Genomic DNA, 16,832 nt, shown 5'->3' on the forward strand with positions numbered 1-16,832 from the left:
GAGCCACCTGTGCAGAAAAACAGAGACACGCTTTTTTTACGCTCCTCGCTGCTGTTTTAAGTTTAAAGGCACTTTGCTGCAGCTGCCTCTCTTTTTTCTCCCTTAACTTTTCAGCACTCCTTCACGTTGTGTCGCATGTTTTCTGCAGGCCTACCTGGTTTTGTCCGCGTTTCTACGTGTGATGTGGTGGTGATGGCGCATGACGCGTGTGTAGCTAGTGTCCACCTGCAGGAGGCGCTGCAGCACCATGATGACTGGGTTTCTGGATTGAGCTCTAATGTGAGGATTTATTCTGCAGACAGCAGCAGCAGCAGGTCTCTGAGATCAGAAAAGAGTTTAGTAACAGACTGCAAGTGTTTCTGGAATATTATCTAATCTGGCTTCACAGGAGACGTTATAACAAAGCACAGCATGTCTTTATGTTAGTGGTGGCTTTCAGCGTGTTTTAGGTCTTACATATTATATAAGCAATAATAATCAGTGGTTCCGACAGGGTTTTGAGAGACTATGGTAGGTGGGCCTCGCAGGTGTCTCACGGACACTGGGCTGCTTGTGCTCGTACAGCTGCAGCAAATATTTATTGGTGTAAATCATTTACAGTTGTGTGACATTTTGGTAGGGTGGTTATTCATTGTGCAGCGGTGGTGGCCCAGCTGTAACATACGGGTGCAACAGGTCTGAGATGTACCGTTCAGCGCTCTGTATGTTAAAACGAGCACTTTGAATTGAGTCCTGAATTTAACAGGAAGCCAATGTAAAGAGGACAGAGTGGGTGTTATATCAGTTCTCCGGCTGGACCCGGTCAGCAGCCTTGCAGCAGCATGTTGGACCTTTTGTAAACGGTCCAGGGACGACTTGGGACTGAAATATTCCATGATTGGTGGCCGGGAAGGACAATCAGAGACAGGTGTAGAGGAGGGGATGATGCTAGCCCTGATATCTCTAATCTTGTCCACAAAGAAAGAGAGAAATCTGTTGCAGTCGTTGTTAGAAACAATAGGAACATCAGGAGGTGCAGGATTTATGATTTATGATTAAACTGAAAAATAAGAAGCCCTCACATCCTTAACCATAGCAGGGCTCAACGTTAAACTTTCTTGCAGCTGGCCCCACCGAGCCAGTGGGTTTGAAGCTCACTGGCCCCAAGACAATTTTTACTGTCCCTCCCTGCAAAAGCTGTCCCAAAATAAAAAGTTAACAAAACAATTTACTTACAAAACCTAATCACAGAGTCAAACATGACGTGCTGTCCTGCTGACAGCCATTTAATAAAACATGTACCCAGAGAAGTGACGTGCGGATCCATCCTAAAGTATCGATACTTCTGTTACCAGGATCGATATCTGAACTTTGTCATAAGATCTCACTGTCACCAGGATGGTCTAATTATACTCGGTTGATAGGAACTACTTTTCCTTCCGCCCGTCAAAGTCATGCTGCGCTACGGCTCTGTGACGGAGCTTCTTTGAAGCGAGCAGCTTACATTTACATTTCCTGTGATTGAATACTGAATATGGCCGATTGTGAAAGTAGCCACGTCCGTGAAGGTAAGAATGACACCGTGTGTGCAAAGGCAGTGAAATACTTTGGCAAACTTCGCTAAACATCTGAGATTAAGTCACAATAATGTGATGATGTCATGAAGCGGCAGGAGATTTTTATTATAATTGAAGAATATGACAGTAGTTTGTCATTATGCAGCTATTATTTTGAATTGAAAAGGCTACAGCCTGCTCCTTATTTCTCTCATGTACAGAAACGGGAGGCGGGGGGGGGGTCACATTAAAGTGACCTGTCAATCAGCTTGTAGCCCCGCCCTAAAGCCTCCCCTGCTTCCTGGTCTCTGTTCCTCTAAATGGGACCATAATTTACTAAATGAACATCATGCTGTGTTGAAGAAGACTTGAAACTAGCGACTGAGACCAGAAACTGATCAGGAAAGTGCAGGATGTTGAGTTTCTAATACGATTAAACGTCGGTAACACTTTCTATGAAGGTCATCGCTATAATGACTTCTGCATATATTTATAACACGATATAATGCGTCCATAAGACAAAGTTCATGACGTATTATGACCTTTTGATTTAATGTTTTATAACTAATAGTAATACCAGTTTATATCATATGTGGCAAGAATCTCCGCCCGTGTTCCATAACACATTATAACCACCGACTCTGCCTCGTTATGAATACACTTCAGTCATCGTTTACAATTAGTGATATAAAATGGAACAAAAGCTTATAGTAATGTTTAAAGTTAAATAGCACGTCTTTGTTTGCTTTAAGTAAAGTGACACAGGAAAACAACTTTTATTTATGTGTCTTCACTTTATGAACAATCTGTATGAATTCTGAACATTTTGCAGTTTAGCACAAAAACAACATAATTACATGAAGGACACTCGTTGTCAGGGTGGTGAGCGATCGCTCAAGAGAAGACCTGTTGCCGACCAACATCATGTAAGAGGCTCAGATGTTGTCATAGATGAATGGCGAGCCTGTGGACAGGCCCTGACAGATGCAGTGGACGATTAAAGACAAAACGTAGCCGTTCTAAAAGGACCCGGTTCCTAAATTTCTCAAAACACGAAAATCAATAAGGTCCGAGCTTATCGACACTGCTACGGGAACGGAAAGGCATTGCAGAAGGCGGCGAAAACCGTCCAGCGCATCACTGGAGCCTCACTTCCTGCTATCAAGGACATCCACAGGAAGTGTTGTCTAAGGAGAGCAATACACATCAGGAAAGACTCCTGCCACCCAGCACACAGACCCTCCTGCCCTCTGGGAGGCGCTACAGGAGCCTACGGACAAAACCCACCAGGTTCAGGAACAGCTTTTTCCTACAGCTGTCTCCCTGCTGGACTCTGCCCCCCAACGCCCCACCCCCCCTCCACACACATACTCACAAACCCCCATCCTGCATCTCCTCACATTCACACTCACCATCCTCCCTGGAAGCTGAACAGATGACCATCCTCTGAACCAGCTACACTTACCAACTGCGCTGCCACCATGGACTCTGACACCACTGCACCTTTCATCTAAGCATACCATTGCACTACTCTACATTCTGCTTACGACCGCTGATTTACCCCCGATTTACCCCCGATCACAGCCTGACGGCCGCCGAGCAGCATTTCAGGCTAAAGATCGTGTAGTTTGAACTAAGATTAAACAACAAACATCTGTCAGTCACATGTTCCAATAGTTTTGCTCACTTGAAAAATGGGCGCGGTCAAACAAACGGTGGTTTGTCCTGAGTTGTTGAACGCATCTAGATGTGAATACCAGGAAATGAGAGCTGAACTCTTGTCTCATCTTTTGATCTTAAACCCAAATGTCTTCAGTGAACAACAAAAAGGATTTGTCTTCCTGTTCCAATACTTTTGACTGTAAGTCACTAAGCCGTTTCAGTGTTATAAGTAGTTTTGGAAAAGTATAATTAAGTTAACATGTGTTCATCTTTCAGCTAAGAGCTCTTCATCATTAAGATGGTGGCTTCCAACCGCAGTGAAAGTCTTCCCGATGGTTACTGGTCAAACCTTTGGTGCTGATTGGGCCATAATGGATGAACTGAAGAAAAGCAGATTCCTGATGTTGGAGACTACAGACCTGCAGGAATGTGACTTCGTCATCGTCTTCTGTCCAATCAGGTCTCGTGTTGGATCAGATGTGGAGGCAGCCATGAGAGATGTTCCAGGTAAAGACTTGTTTTTAACTTGCAGCTCAGGTTCCAGAGAACCAGAGTTCTGGTTCTGTCCGAACAGCGTGGTCCATTAAAAGGAGCTGGCGCTCCACCTTACTTTAATTCTTATTCTGAATTTTATAATTTAATGAAAATGTTTTTGTTATTGTGTGGTTGCTCTCACAGAAAGCATACGTTATGGCAGAGACGTATGATGAGAAAAGGCTTCCTGCTGTCTGCGTGCTGAAGGTCATCTGTTCAGCTTCATGGTGGCCCCCGATTGGTTGTCCACCATAAGTGGAGATAGCGTGGGTGCATGGGTGCAGACACCCCAGGGCCCCAGCCGGTAGGGGGGCCCCATATCTGGGCCATAATGTTTAGCTTTATGGACTCCCATCATGGACAAACCATTAGCTTCATGTACTGAAGAAACTGAGCAGCTCTTATCAAATGAAACGGTCCCTTCACTCCTGGTTTCAACGGTGAACCACCACAAGAATGTCAACTACCAACCAAAACACTAGATTCTAAGGAGACACGTTTTAACAAACACAACTCATAAAGTCACATTTCTATTTCAAACAAATTAAAACTTATTAGCACATTTTAACAAAAGCCCCTTCCCCCTCGTGCATCATGGGAATTCTGAGGGACGTAGGCTGCGCAGCGGTTTATTTATGCATCAAAGTCCACTGGAAGCCTCTCAGAAGTGTTTCAGCAGCGCAGCCTGCCGCACGTTAACAACTTGTTTTGAAGTTTTCATTCTTCAGAGCTTCTCGTCTTGACGGGCGCATCGAGCAGCTACCACAGGGAGCATTTCAGAATAAGAGCGATTTGCCTGCCGACACGTTTCGATTTTGTTGATTTGGTGATTAGTGCTTGCTTTTTGTGCTTCTATTATGATTAAGTAACTACGTAGTTTTTTCTGACTTATCTGTGTTTATTGTTGATCTGTACTGGGTATTTAATTTAGGAAATTGACAGGATTCTCTGCTGTTTCTGTGTCTGACTTCCTGCCCAGTTCATCTGCTCTGTGCTGCTTGACGCTGGGACGCTTCTTTAGCGTACCCTTTTTAATACCACCATGATGAAATTTAATACCAACGTCACTGAAAATCTGTATGAATTTTAAGTCCGAGAATATTATTTAGGAAGTTACATGAATTTAATAAAACATTTTATTATAATACATTCATATTTAACACACTGTAGCTCGGGGTGTGTTTGTACTCTGATGAGATAAAATGAATGAAGGACGTCACTTTGTGTTGAAAAGTGGTGGGACATAAGGGTTCAGATTAGCGCTGTGACGATACAATTCACAATACTGGGTTCACAAGAACAAGACAAGAAGATATTTTAACACAATTTGATGAAATATTCAATGCTGAAATATATTTAAATGGGGGCCCCTAGAAAATTTTGAGCACTAAACACTTAATTTCCTGCATTCTGGAGACATTTTCTGCACCAATTTATGGTAGAATTATTTTTATTCAGATTTTTTTTAGCTTAAACTGTTTTTGAACAATGCACATTTGTTTCTTTTATCTTTACATTGCATTGCATGTTTTCTTATTGTGCAAATAAACCTTTCTCAAAGTATTTTCATTTGTTCAAGTAAAGGCTCAGCTCTGTTAGCTGCCGTTATGTTAACGGTAACTTTTACTAAGTAGCGATGTGAGATTTAGCTACGTCCTGTAACGGAGTCACTGTTCAGTTAGATACTAGTCAGATACTATTATAAGTGGCTGCACCTGATCCCGATGGACACGAAGGGTTTAAAGGCAGAGAGCCGAGGGGGGAGCGGCTGCAGAGTTCTGCCTGAAACGGGGGTTACGTACTGTAACCCGGATTCTGTTTCGTACAGGCTTCGCCCTCTAAGGCTATCGCTATTGGGTTAGAGGCGAAGCAGGATGAGTCACCGCCTCACTGGCCCATACGGTACCACCAAGCACAACTCACCTGCCCAGAGCCATAATGAGCCGCCCGATTGGCATTGGTCTCGGCATGCGTGCAGACGGACAACTAATGTTTTGGATGTAGTTCTCAGCTGCTGCCAAAGGTGGCCAGTTTTACGATCAGCTGCCCAGAAACAGATCTTAGGGAAAGCGACCTTTCACCTCCTGTTGAGGGTTGTTATCTCACCCCCCCCCTTTTCTTTCTCCCAGGGAGAGGGGAAAGAATTTGGAGTAGTCCAAATTTATTTGATATGAAATGCACAAATCCACACATTGTGTACATTACACTTGAAAATGAAGTAATGTTTGTTTGTGTTGTGTCTAACCAACCAAGACCAGTGTTTATGAATACATGAATCCTTTGTGGGACCTCTTGCTTAATAAACCTGGTCAAACCGCTCCAACCTGTATTTGTTTTGTGTCCTTGTCGGAGCGTCTCCCGACAGGAGCTGAATCAGCCAATCAGCTTGCTTTGCGTTCTGGACGTGATAACATTTCAGCAACAGCAGTAAAACAAGATGAATAGAAAGTGATGTTACAGCAGCTCCCTGTGGGAGGCGGGGGCCCTTTCAAATGTCCAGGGGCCCATTGTCTCAGAGTCTGTCCTTGTTGTGCAACGTTTACTGAACTGCGTGAGGGGATGGTGTATTAAACAGTTCCTCATGACGTTACATTACATTTATTCATTTAGCGCATTTTTAAACTATAGTGTTACGTCCCTTTAACAAACTCCTCCTAAAGCTTTAACCCGATCGACTTCAAATGTAAGGAGCTGAAACGTAAGAACACTGCGATGTTTAATTGCGAAGCTTTTTTTGATTGCTCAAACGGCATGACCATGGCGTGGCATTGAATTGCTGTTTCGCCATGAAAAAGGAAATGGCATGTAAATGGCCTAGACATGGTCGCATCTGTCCCAAAATTCACGTCAACCTCTGAGAGACTTACATGTCAACATCCAGTCGGTAGTGATAGCGCCCCCTACTGGCATCAGGAACGTTTCAAACCTGATTTATTATGCCTCATTTATATTTTTACCCCACTTAGCACCTTAGATTTCCATAGTGAGGCATTTATGCTCCTCATAGCAGGTTGACCACATCCATCTCAAAGTTCTTGTCAAATGCTTTTGCCTTGGGGAGAAATTATTCACAATTAAATAGGAATCTGCTTTTTGACAGTTATATTCTAAACCCAACCGGAAGTCAGCCACTTTGAATTAAATAACTGAGACCTCAACCGAACTTTGTGATATTTTTGACACGTCTCCTGTGTTATTTGTTCATTGTGAACTCCAGAGTCGTGTCAGCTGGCGTGCGATGCAAAGGCCCCAGCTGTCGCTGCACCCGAGGCACGCATGGGGACGAGGGCCCGCTCAACGCTGCTCGCAGCTTTAATCTTGTCCTGTGCTTCTCTCTTGTGTGTCATCAGGTGGTAAACGTGTTGTTCTCGTGCTGATAAATCACACCCGAGATGTCGACTATTCACCTGATGTGAAAAGATGGTCTGAAGACTTTCAGAACGTCGTGTTGGAAGTTCAAGTTCTCTTCCACGAGACTCTGCAGAGATTACTGTCGTGTTCAAGAAATGATGAAGCTCTCTGGCAAATACATGAGGAGTTAAAGGTGGAGTAATTGATTTTGTACAAATCCAACACCATGACATAAATCAAACGACACATCAAGTAACGTCATTGAGATTAGCGTTGTTGTGGATTTGCAAACTGCAGCCACAGTTGCTCCTGCACATCAAACATGACAACATAGCAGCTCCACACAGTGATACTCGCACCTCTCCTGCTGCTATAGCTAACATCACAACAACAGCATGTGTTGGTGAACCAGAAAGTAAGCTGAAAGTCTGGGGGCCAGGTGAGGACAGGTGTGAAGATGGGTGGGGCAGACAGGGTAAAGTCGGAGGGCACCTGGGCGGATGGAAAATGAAGGCAGAATAAGTGCTGTGGCTGCAGAGGAGGGACAGACCCCCCCAACATTTCAAAATCTATGTTTTGTCCCCCTCACAATTTCTGCGATTTTGGAGTTGGCTCATAGCCAGGCGGTTTGAGTGACTAGTTAATCAATCAATCACACACTCCGCATCAGACACGATTAAAAAATGATGTAGGCCTATAGAAAACATGCGTCAGAGGGCAAATGTGGTGCCTCAATATTACGTTTATTTTGTGCTGTTCTTTTTGTCCCTGAAGACGGCAGTGAGGACGCCTGCTGCAGGGGGGGTAGTGACGTGTTACAAGTAACGTAATTTTGCAAAATCAATAAATAAAATAAGTCATTGGCACCTTTCCACGTTCCTTTTTTAAAACTGTAGCCTACTTTTACTCTTAGGCCAGTAATGTACTTTTAATTTCAATACATTTTCCATTCATACCTTCATAATTTCACCAGTCTGTGATCTGCAATAGGCTTCATTAACCGAATTAACTGTCAGGCTGTGAGCGCAGTTACGCAGAAGAACGCCAGGTCTCCTCTGTGGTACAGAGACGGGGGCTTATCACAGAGATGAATGAGCTGGGCAGGTGCAAACCTTTAGAAAATCAGGCAGATACCTTTTCAGTTAAAGGCTTTATTGTTCTAATGAAACAACTGAAATCCAGTGAGCGCTCACCGTGGCACTGCCGTCGCTCTTAAACAAGCCGGCCGGCACCTACTTTCACTTTCCATTAACGGCGCATTAAAAGCGTCTTTAGTCTCTGCAGAGAAAACGTAAACTTCACACTGTAACATCTAAGTTAGATGAGCACTGGATTGATTCTGATAAATCAGCAGTATCCTGTTGTTGAAAAGAGCATCGCTTTCTTCTGTGGATATTCGCCTGTTTGGTTTTTTACATTGGTTACTGCGACGTGAACAGAATGTCGCCGGTGAAACTAATCTTGGCTTTCACTCAGCAGCTACCAGCTGTTATTTATTCAGGAAACAATCGTATTGGAGATGCACAGAGAGAGAAAATATGCTGCGTCTGTATGTAGCTTTACCTGCTCTCGTGTTGCTGCCACAATAATTCTTTGCGTTTAGATTATTTAGATGCTTTAGGAATAACCAGATTGTTTTGGTTTGGTTGGCTACATGTCTATAATAAAAGAGACAGGCAACAACAGTGGCCGGGCAGCAAGCTGATATTTTAAAGTGATCTTATCTCTTATCTTAACACATTCATGGAGATTTAAAAAGGAAAATAATTGTATTGAACAGAAATAGCTAAAGATAATCAACCAGCAAAGATAATTGCATTCCCTAGAAATAACCATGTTGCAGCTGTTTCTAACCTGATGAACAGCAGATGAAATATATTATTATATTTTACTTGAGTAAAGATTTTGAGTCAGTAGCACAACAGAGTCAAAGCCAGCACAGTCCAAAGCAGCAGTTTATGGTCAGACTGATGATGATATGGCTTATTTAGTCATCTACTCAAGGGCTCAGCTGAAGTGAGTACTTTACTTTAGGAGGTTAGAGGGTGTTTCTAGTTTTGAAAATATATTCAATGACTCATTAAGTGATGTACTCTACTTGCTTAAAATTCTCAAGAATACAGGAATAAAGGTCTGTAAAGACCCAGAGGGCCCGACAAATGCTTTGTCTGGAGAGCCGGCTGACCAGGGACAAACTGCTGGGCCACTTCTTTGCCTCCGTCTGTGGCCATCCTTGACCTTTAAACCTGAGGTGTGCATGTGTCTCTGCTACGTGTCCATAAACAATTTGAAAGTATTCAAAATGTTCACACAGACACGAGCATCCTGCAGTATTTTAAGAGGAAGAGGTCAGAGGTCACGGGAGCAGGAGTAGAAAAAAACTGTAGTCAGGAAGCCAGTATAGCTACTAGACGTAGTAAATTCTAAAACTTAGTCTGTTTTGTTCTAGTTACGTTATACTCCCTCTCGCTGACCCTCTCCCTCTTCGAGTTTTCATAATCTCCCCTCTCCAGTCTATTCTCCATCTTCTGTCACTACAAAGACCCTCTTTTTTCACACTAAGTACATTCTGTTTTCAAAAGTCATTAGAAATGAGCATTTTATCCGAATCAGAAGGAGCTTTATTGCCAAATAGTGTTTAACACATACAAGGAATTTGTTTTGGTGATAAGGTGCTACACATAGACAAACATACCGTTGAGATAAATAAATGTAGAAATATATAAATATGGAATAGACAATGCAAGTTATATAATAATATTAAAAAGAACAGAGGAAAATAATAGCAGACTATTTATCTATCAACTATTTCAATGCTTTATTTAAAAAAAAAACAACCCGTAACCCTCTTAGCATTTCAGCGTCCCCCCCAGGTTCAAAGTCGCTCCTACGCCCCTGCTTTAACAACACCACTCCGTCCAGCTTTCAAAGGAAAAGTATACAAGTATTAACAACAAATTCTACTTAAAGTAGCCTAGTATGTAATGCCCCTGTCATTTGTATTATATTGTCACATATTAATATATAAGCTGTACTGTAATGTTGGGAGTTGGTGACCTACAACATTAAAGTTGAACTGTCATATACTGTTGGGTAATTTAATCTCACATTTGTACTCAAGTACTTACTTCACACCGCTGAAAGTAACAGTTGGTTCAAAATCTTAAGGCGCTTTTCGACCAAAAGTACCAGGGACTTTTAAGTCCCCATGTCCACGAACTAAAAGGTTCCTTCAGCCCACTGTTGTGTGCGTTTCCACTGCGTCTAAAGACCTGCAAAGATCAGGCAAATTAACCAGCTGACGTGGGCTGTAGGCCTGGCTGTACACAGCGATGCACAGACATCATTATTTGTAACCACGATCCGAGCAACATTTGTAAATGAACATCAGATTTGACTGGAATATAATGACAAACTACAGGCTGTGTTTGACCATTAAAGCTGCTTTTTTGTGTGGGAGTATAATGAAGAGACACACGATAAAGTTTGTTACGCATTTAATACCAAACTGGATAAAGCTATAAAGTTCTTAAAATAACTTGGGTACAGAGAAAGCAGCACGTCTGTGTCCGCCTGCGTCGCAGGAACGGAATGTTTAACGAGCTTTACCTGCTGTAATCAGCTGGTCTGCTGGTTCTGGAGAGGAGGAGACCGACTTCGTCTCCTTGTAGAAACTTCCTGACTGATAAACTTAAAACAACAACTTCTGACCCAGTATTTAGCGTAACTCCATCAGCTGTTCACAGTAAACACACTGCTGAACACTGGCTGCTGTTTCCCAGCTATAAATTTAAAGCAGACATACGATCTCAGGCGGACATGTGTGGATAACAAACTGGATAAAACCATCAAGTTCTTAATATAACTCCAGCACACACAGATGAAACAACGCAAAAATAAAATTGCGACAGTTTAGAAGGTTATTAAAACATTTCCAGTGACAAGAGCTGCAGATCAGCTGCAGGACTCACGTCTGTGTCGCCTGAGCGTCGGAGGAACACCCAGGCAGGCTGCTATTTACATTTAATGCCGACTATTGATCTCAGACGGACAGCGGCGAGACGTGAGTTGCTATTTGACGGCTGATTGTGATTTATTGGTTTGCAAACAACGGTGGAAAAGAGAGGATTTCTCCAGTTAAAGCCAGTAGCCTCTACTCGCCCATTCAGAAATTCACTGCAAGGCAAGCCCCGCCCCCCAAAGTATCCGGTACTTTCGGAAAATAAAAAGCGGGAGCAAGGGGAACCAGACACCGGGTTGGAGGGTTGCGGACAGTGGACAGGGAACAAGGAGGTGGCGTGGTCTGGGCCGCGGGCTGGGCGACGGCCTTGGTGTGAGGAGCAGGGGTCGGCCAGACCACCGACGGGGATGGTGTCGATCGATCCACCAACAGAACACGAGGAGCGGGGGTCGGCCGGACCGCCGATGGGGCTGAAGCCAGTCGATCCGCGGACAGGGCACGAGGAGCAGTGGTCGGCCGGACCACCGACGGGGTTCCCTTGAACAGACGGTGGGGGTCAAGCGTGGGGTCGGGCAGGTAGGGGGGATGACAGGCAGGCTGGGTAACAGGAGTGGCAGGCTGGAGGCTAGCTGCGCTGGCAGGCCCAGAAACAGGCTGGGGGCCAAAAGTCAGAAGCGCCTTCTTGTAGCCCGCGTGACTCGAGTCCCACCACTTCTCCAACAACTCCAAACACAGGCTTTATTGAAGGGGAAGCGGGGTTGAGGGAGTGGAGGTGAGGGAGAGGCGGACGCTGGGGAAAGACAGGCACAGGGAACCGAGGAAACTGAGACAAGGGAGCTGGGGCACTGGGGACCGGGGAAGCAAGGAGGCACGAGGGAGGAGCCGGGAGGATGCCGTGGAAAAGGTCCGAGGGGAGAGGGCAGGGTGGCGAGCCCAGCTGACGGAGCGGAGGATGGAGGTGAGTGGACCTGGAGGGGAAACGGACAGACAGACACAGCAGAGACAAAGCACAGGGAAACAGAAATGATGCAGAATGCGCGAGAACTTGAGTGGTGAAGTGGCACTGGGTAATGAGCAACGACGATCAAGCAGTGATGGAGTGGAGAACCGGGGTTGATATGCAGGCAGGGATGAGGCTGATTGCTGGCAGGTGTGGCAGGCAGAGGAGGTGGCTGACGAGGTGCAGGTGCGGGTCGTTGGCTGGGCACACGCAGGGGAGGAGACACAGGGAGGCAGGCAGAGAACAGGAAAAAACAGAATCACAAGCAAAAAAAGGAGAAATAAGCAGGACACTCACCGTCAGCCAGGCTACCACCACAACAGTATAGTTCCTTTGGTCGAAATGCAGCTTTACAGAACGAAGGCTGTGTGTTTCTATAGATGGTGTTAAATCAGACTTATTAGAGATTTCCGAGGGTCTTCCCCAAGGTTCAATTTCAGCCCCTATTTTATTTTCTATATTTATACATAATATTGGAAAGGACGTAGAAGCTGCTTAACTGCGCCTTTATGCGGATGACACAGTGATATATTCAGTTGCTCCTTCACTGAACCGAGTCATAAATGACCTTCCGTTTTTCAACACCTTCAAGTCTCACTATAAGGCCTCATACTAAATACTAAGAAAATCAAATTTATGACGTTTTCGAGGGCTTGATCTGAATCCACAGATAATACAACTATTAACACACTACATGGGGACTTAATTGAAAATGTTTCATCAAATTCAGGTTTTTAGCTGGATGACAAACTTTTTTTCAAAGTTCAAGTTGAAAACCTTGTGAAAAAGCTGAAACTAAGGCCGGAGTTTTACTTTAGAAATAAGGCTTGTTTTAACATGAAAAACTCGTGCAGTATTTTGGACTGTGGTGATGGCTACATGCACACTGCCTCTAGTACTCTCCACCTGTTAGATTCTGTGTACCATAGTGCTCTGCATTTTTTAACTAACTCTGAGTCCCGTACTCATCATTGTATGCTTTATGAACTGGCAGGCTGGCCGTCACTAAGTCCACTTACACAACCTCATTTGCATGTTTTACTATACAAGGCCTTGCTGGGTAAACTGCCGGCAAGTTTATTTAATCTCCTGAGGCAGAATTCATCTCCGTTCCATCAGGTGTCTCTCTGACGAGGATCAAAGGGTTTTTACTGAGCTGGGGGGAAAAATGTCTCTTACTTTGCTCCCCTGTCTTGGAATAACTTGATAAACTTGCTACATCTAAACGTCGAGCAGTTGAAACATTATCCGTGCAAAGTTGTATACAACATTACTATCCTGTGTACCACTGGTATTATGTCAAACTGTTGATTTAGCTTGCAAGAAGGACATAACAGTAAAAAGCTAAGGCTACAGTAGCTCAGACCTGCTGCTGTTTGCTTCGTAACGTTCAGTTTAGATTTAGTGTGGTTTTACCAATATTCAGGCACACAGCTTCTCCACCTCTCAGTGCTGTAACCCACATAATATAGAACCCAGAGGAAGAGCCATTCACTAACACTACAGTGAAGTTACTGACTGCAATCTTATTATTCTGTGACACAATCTTGTTATAATATTCAGTCCAGCTCACTAACCGTTTCTTAAGATAGTACTGAAAAGTTACTGAAAAGCAGCAGGCGAGCTAACGATGTAGCACGTAGGCTAAATGCAGTAAATGTACCGTGGTCATGTAATGAGCATGGATTAGTTCAACCTGCAGCTGTTGTGTGAAGCAGTCTCCCTGCCTGTCTATATGTAACATAGTTAAAAAGGTTCAAGTCAAATCCTACTAAATGGGACTACTGTGCCACCTACTGTCATGAAGTTGTACCTGCAGCGAACGCTAGTTATGACGAAGGATTATGGGTAATCCTCAAATAACATGTCTCTGAATGTCCGTGGACTAAACAATGCTAACTTACTTAAAAAGCATGTAAAAGTTAAGCTAGAATTCTTTGTTGTTGATTCATTTTGCCATTTTTTTATGAAGTCAACTATCCGTTTATGTGTTTTATAGCCAGTTGAAAATCTCTGTTACCGTATGTTGCTACAAAGAGTGTCGTAATATTTTAACACGAGGTTGAGGTATTTTCTGCCGGTATGTTGAATTGTAACAAAGTTATATAATTGTTTGCACCTAATCGTTTAGAGAAAATAGAAAAATGTAAAGGTAACTGTAGGAAGTTTTATGTTGTTTCCTCCTTGTAAAATTAAGAGGGACAATTTGGTGTGTTTATTTTTAGTTATTTTAGTCATATGAGTTTAAATCCACTATACGATCAGTGTGTCAAACTGTACTTAACATTTGTGTAAAATTTTGAGAATAGTGCATAAAGTAATCCCGAAAAAGCAACAGAGGATTTCCCCTTAGAAAGAGCATGCGCTGTTTGTCCACATGAGACAACTATTCAACACTTTTCCTTTGTCATGAATGCAGATGTGGAATAAACCTGCTGTTACCGCGGGTTGGCTTCTGGGTTGCGACCAAGATGGCTGCGTAACTTCAATGCTCTCCGGCGGTTTTTCTAAAAACAACCCTAAAACTTTTGAGATTTTACTATAAGTGAAATTTTACTAAAGATGGAGGCTGGGGTTGTTAAAGGAGGACCTGCTTGCTTGTTCGAATAAGATAATAGAAGATGTCCTTTTAGTTGTAGCTGTGCCCTCGTTTTACTCCTAACTTTAATTGTAAACTAAAATGTCGGGGCATACAAACATTTTGAAGACTGGCTAAAATCATAATGCAGAGTGTGGCCACTCTAAAATCCCAGAGAGTGGCATCTGAACTTATCTCTGAAACTACAGACATAGAAGGGAGATTTTCACTGATAACACTGTTTAATGTATACGCTCCCCCAGGCAGTGACATTTCATTTTATAGAAAACTATTTGATTTAATGTCACAATCAACTGGTATACTTATCTGTGGAGGGGATTGGAATGTACAACTTAATTCTAGGCTTGACTCCTCTAGACAGATTCCCCAAATGTCTTTGCAGAAGAAAATTAGGATCCTCATGTCAGAATATGGTATTGTGGACATTTGCAGGGATTTATATCCAACAAGCCAGGATTATACCCATTTTTCCCATGTACACACAGTATACTCTAGAATTGATTATTTTTTTGTTTTTAAAAGGGATTGCCGGTCATGTAACTGCGAGATTGGAAACATTGACCTTTCTGACCATGCTCACCTATTGCGAAATGTAGAAATAAATGATACAATTTACCAAATTAATGAAATCTGAAAACATTCCTAAAAGAAAACCTTAATGGTGAGGTGAAAGCGGTTATGAGGGGTAAAATTATATCATTTTGTGTCCAGAAAAAAACAGCTAGGCAATTTAGATGATCAGAGTTAAATAGGGAGTTTAAAGAGCTGGAGAGAAAACATGAGAGAATTAAAACCGGAGCTTAATATTAAGCTGAAAATATTGAGAAATAATATTAATGCACTATACTTACAAGAAATACGAAAGAAGATGATTTATACCAAACAAAAATACTATGAATCTGGTTTGCTAAACTTTTAGCAAGTAAATTACAAAAGCAACAAGCAGATAATGCAATATATGAAATAAGAGAGCCAAATAAAATGAAACTTGATATAAAGAGATGGACCGTCATTACCAAGATTTCTATTTTTGTTCAAGCTCTCCCGGCAGAAATTACAAAAAAGCAATTTTTAGAGTGGGACAAAATGATTTCTAGATTTATATGGTTAGGAAAAAAGCTGAGGATCAGATTTAAAACATTACAGCTCTCCAAAGAAAACGGGGGTATCGCTGTACTGCATCTTAGAAATTATTTCTACTCTGCACAAATTAAACCCCTGATGAATCTATGTAATACAAACTACGGTGCTAGGTGGAAAGACATTGAAGTACTTCTTATGTCAGAACCACCTTTACAGGCAATGCTGGGAAATAAAGACCTAGAAAGGATTCTATGCAAGATTGAAAACCCTTGGATAAAATCACAATTAAAAATCTGGACGGAGACTAAACATGAATATAAATTGCACGGTAATCTGAAGATAATAAGGTGGTGTGCCTATGACCCTGATTTCAAGCCCAATCAAACAGATGTTGGATTCCAGAACTGGGTGTCTAAGGGTATAACAACACATTTCTCATTAACAGATAAAGGTAAAGTGAAAGATTTCCAAACACTTAAAACCAAGTCATAATTTGGAGAAACATGACTTTTACAGATACGTCATTATCTCAGTCAAGAAGTTATTAGGTCCCTGGATGTGCAGGAACCAGTGCTTCATGAAATATTTATGGCAAGGAGTGGAATGGTTGCTGCACATCGCAGTGGAAATGCACAAACTCACAATCATGGAGGGAATTTGGTTGAAAATGTTTGATCAGGTTTTTTATTACTCCAAAACAGAAAATTCCTGGTCCCGGGGAAGAGACTAAGTGCTGGAGGCAGTGTGGAAGTGAAGATGCCAACCATTGGCATATATTCTGGGATTGTCCAGTAATAAAACAATATTGGATATATGTTCATATAGATATGTTTTCAACATGAAAATACCCTCAAGTTTACCAACTTTAACTTGGGTAACACAGACTTCTTACCTGGTGCAAAGTATCTGTTCAGAATTTAAATTATTGCCTGTAAGAAAACTGTCACCAGATACTGGCTCCTCCCTGATCCCTCTACTCTGGAAAAATGGACAGAATGTATTAATGAAATCTACCAGATGGAAAGACATCAGCATTTTCACTCCATTTGCAGATGAATAGATTTGTAGTCTTATGGTCAAAATGGGTGTCATATGTTAATCAAACAA

The 16,832-nt window shown here is 42.6% G+C and overlaps 1 protein-coding gene across 2 annotated transcripts in view; it reads left to right on the forward strand.

The window, feature by feature from the left end:
* The window catches only part of LOC119903735 (interferon-induced protein 44-like), a 153,519-nt gene that overhangs the window by 475 nt on the left and 136,212 nt on the right, over positions 1-16,832 (forward strand). Inside the window, exons 1-3 of one of the 2 annotated variants that reach the window (XM_038719953.1) lie at positions 1,450-1,547; positions 3,474-3,704; positions 7,082-7,275. In XM_038719953.1, coding sequence (XP_038575881.1) covers positions 1,514-1,547; positions 3,474-3,704; positions 7,082-7,275 — 459 coding nt within the window. In that variant the 5' untranslated portion in view covers positions 1,450-1,513. Of the gene's footprint in view, positions 1-1,449; positions 1,548-3,473; positions 3,705-7,081; positions 7,276-16,832 lie in introns of those variants that run through there. The other variant, XM_038719954.1, reaches the window with a different exon arrangement.

Source organism: Micropterus salmoides, unplaced genomic scaffold (assembly GCF_014851395.1).
Source record: "Micropterus salmoides isolate LMB-PRFRI ecotype aquatic unplaced genomic scaffold, ASM1485139v1 Ms_hic_scaffold_15, whole genome shotgun sequence".
In the NCBI taxonomy this organism is placed as follows: domain Eukaryota; kingdom Metazoa; phylum Chordata; class Actinopteri; order Centrarchiformes; family Centrarchidae; genus Micropterus; species Micropterus salmoides.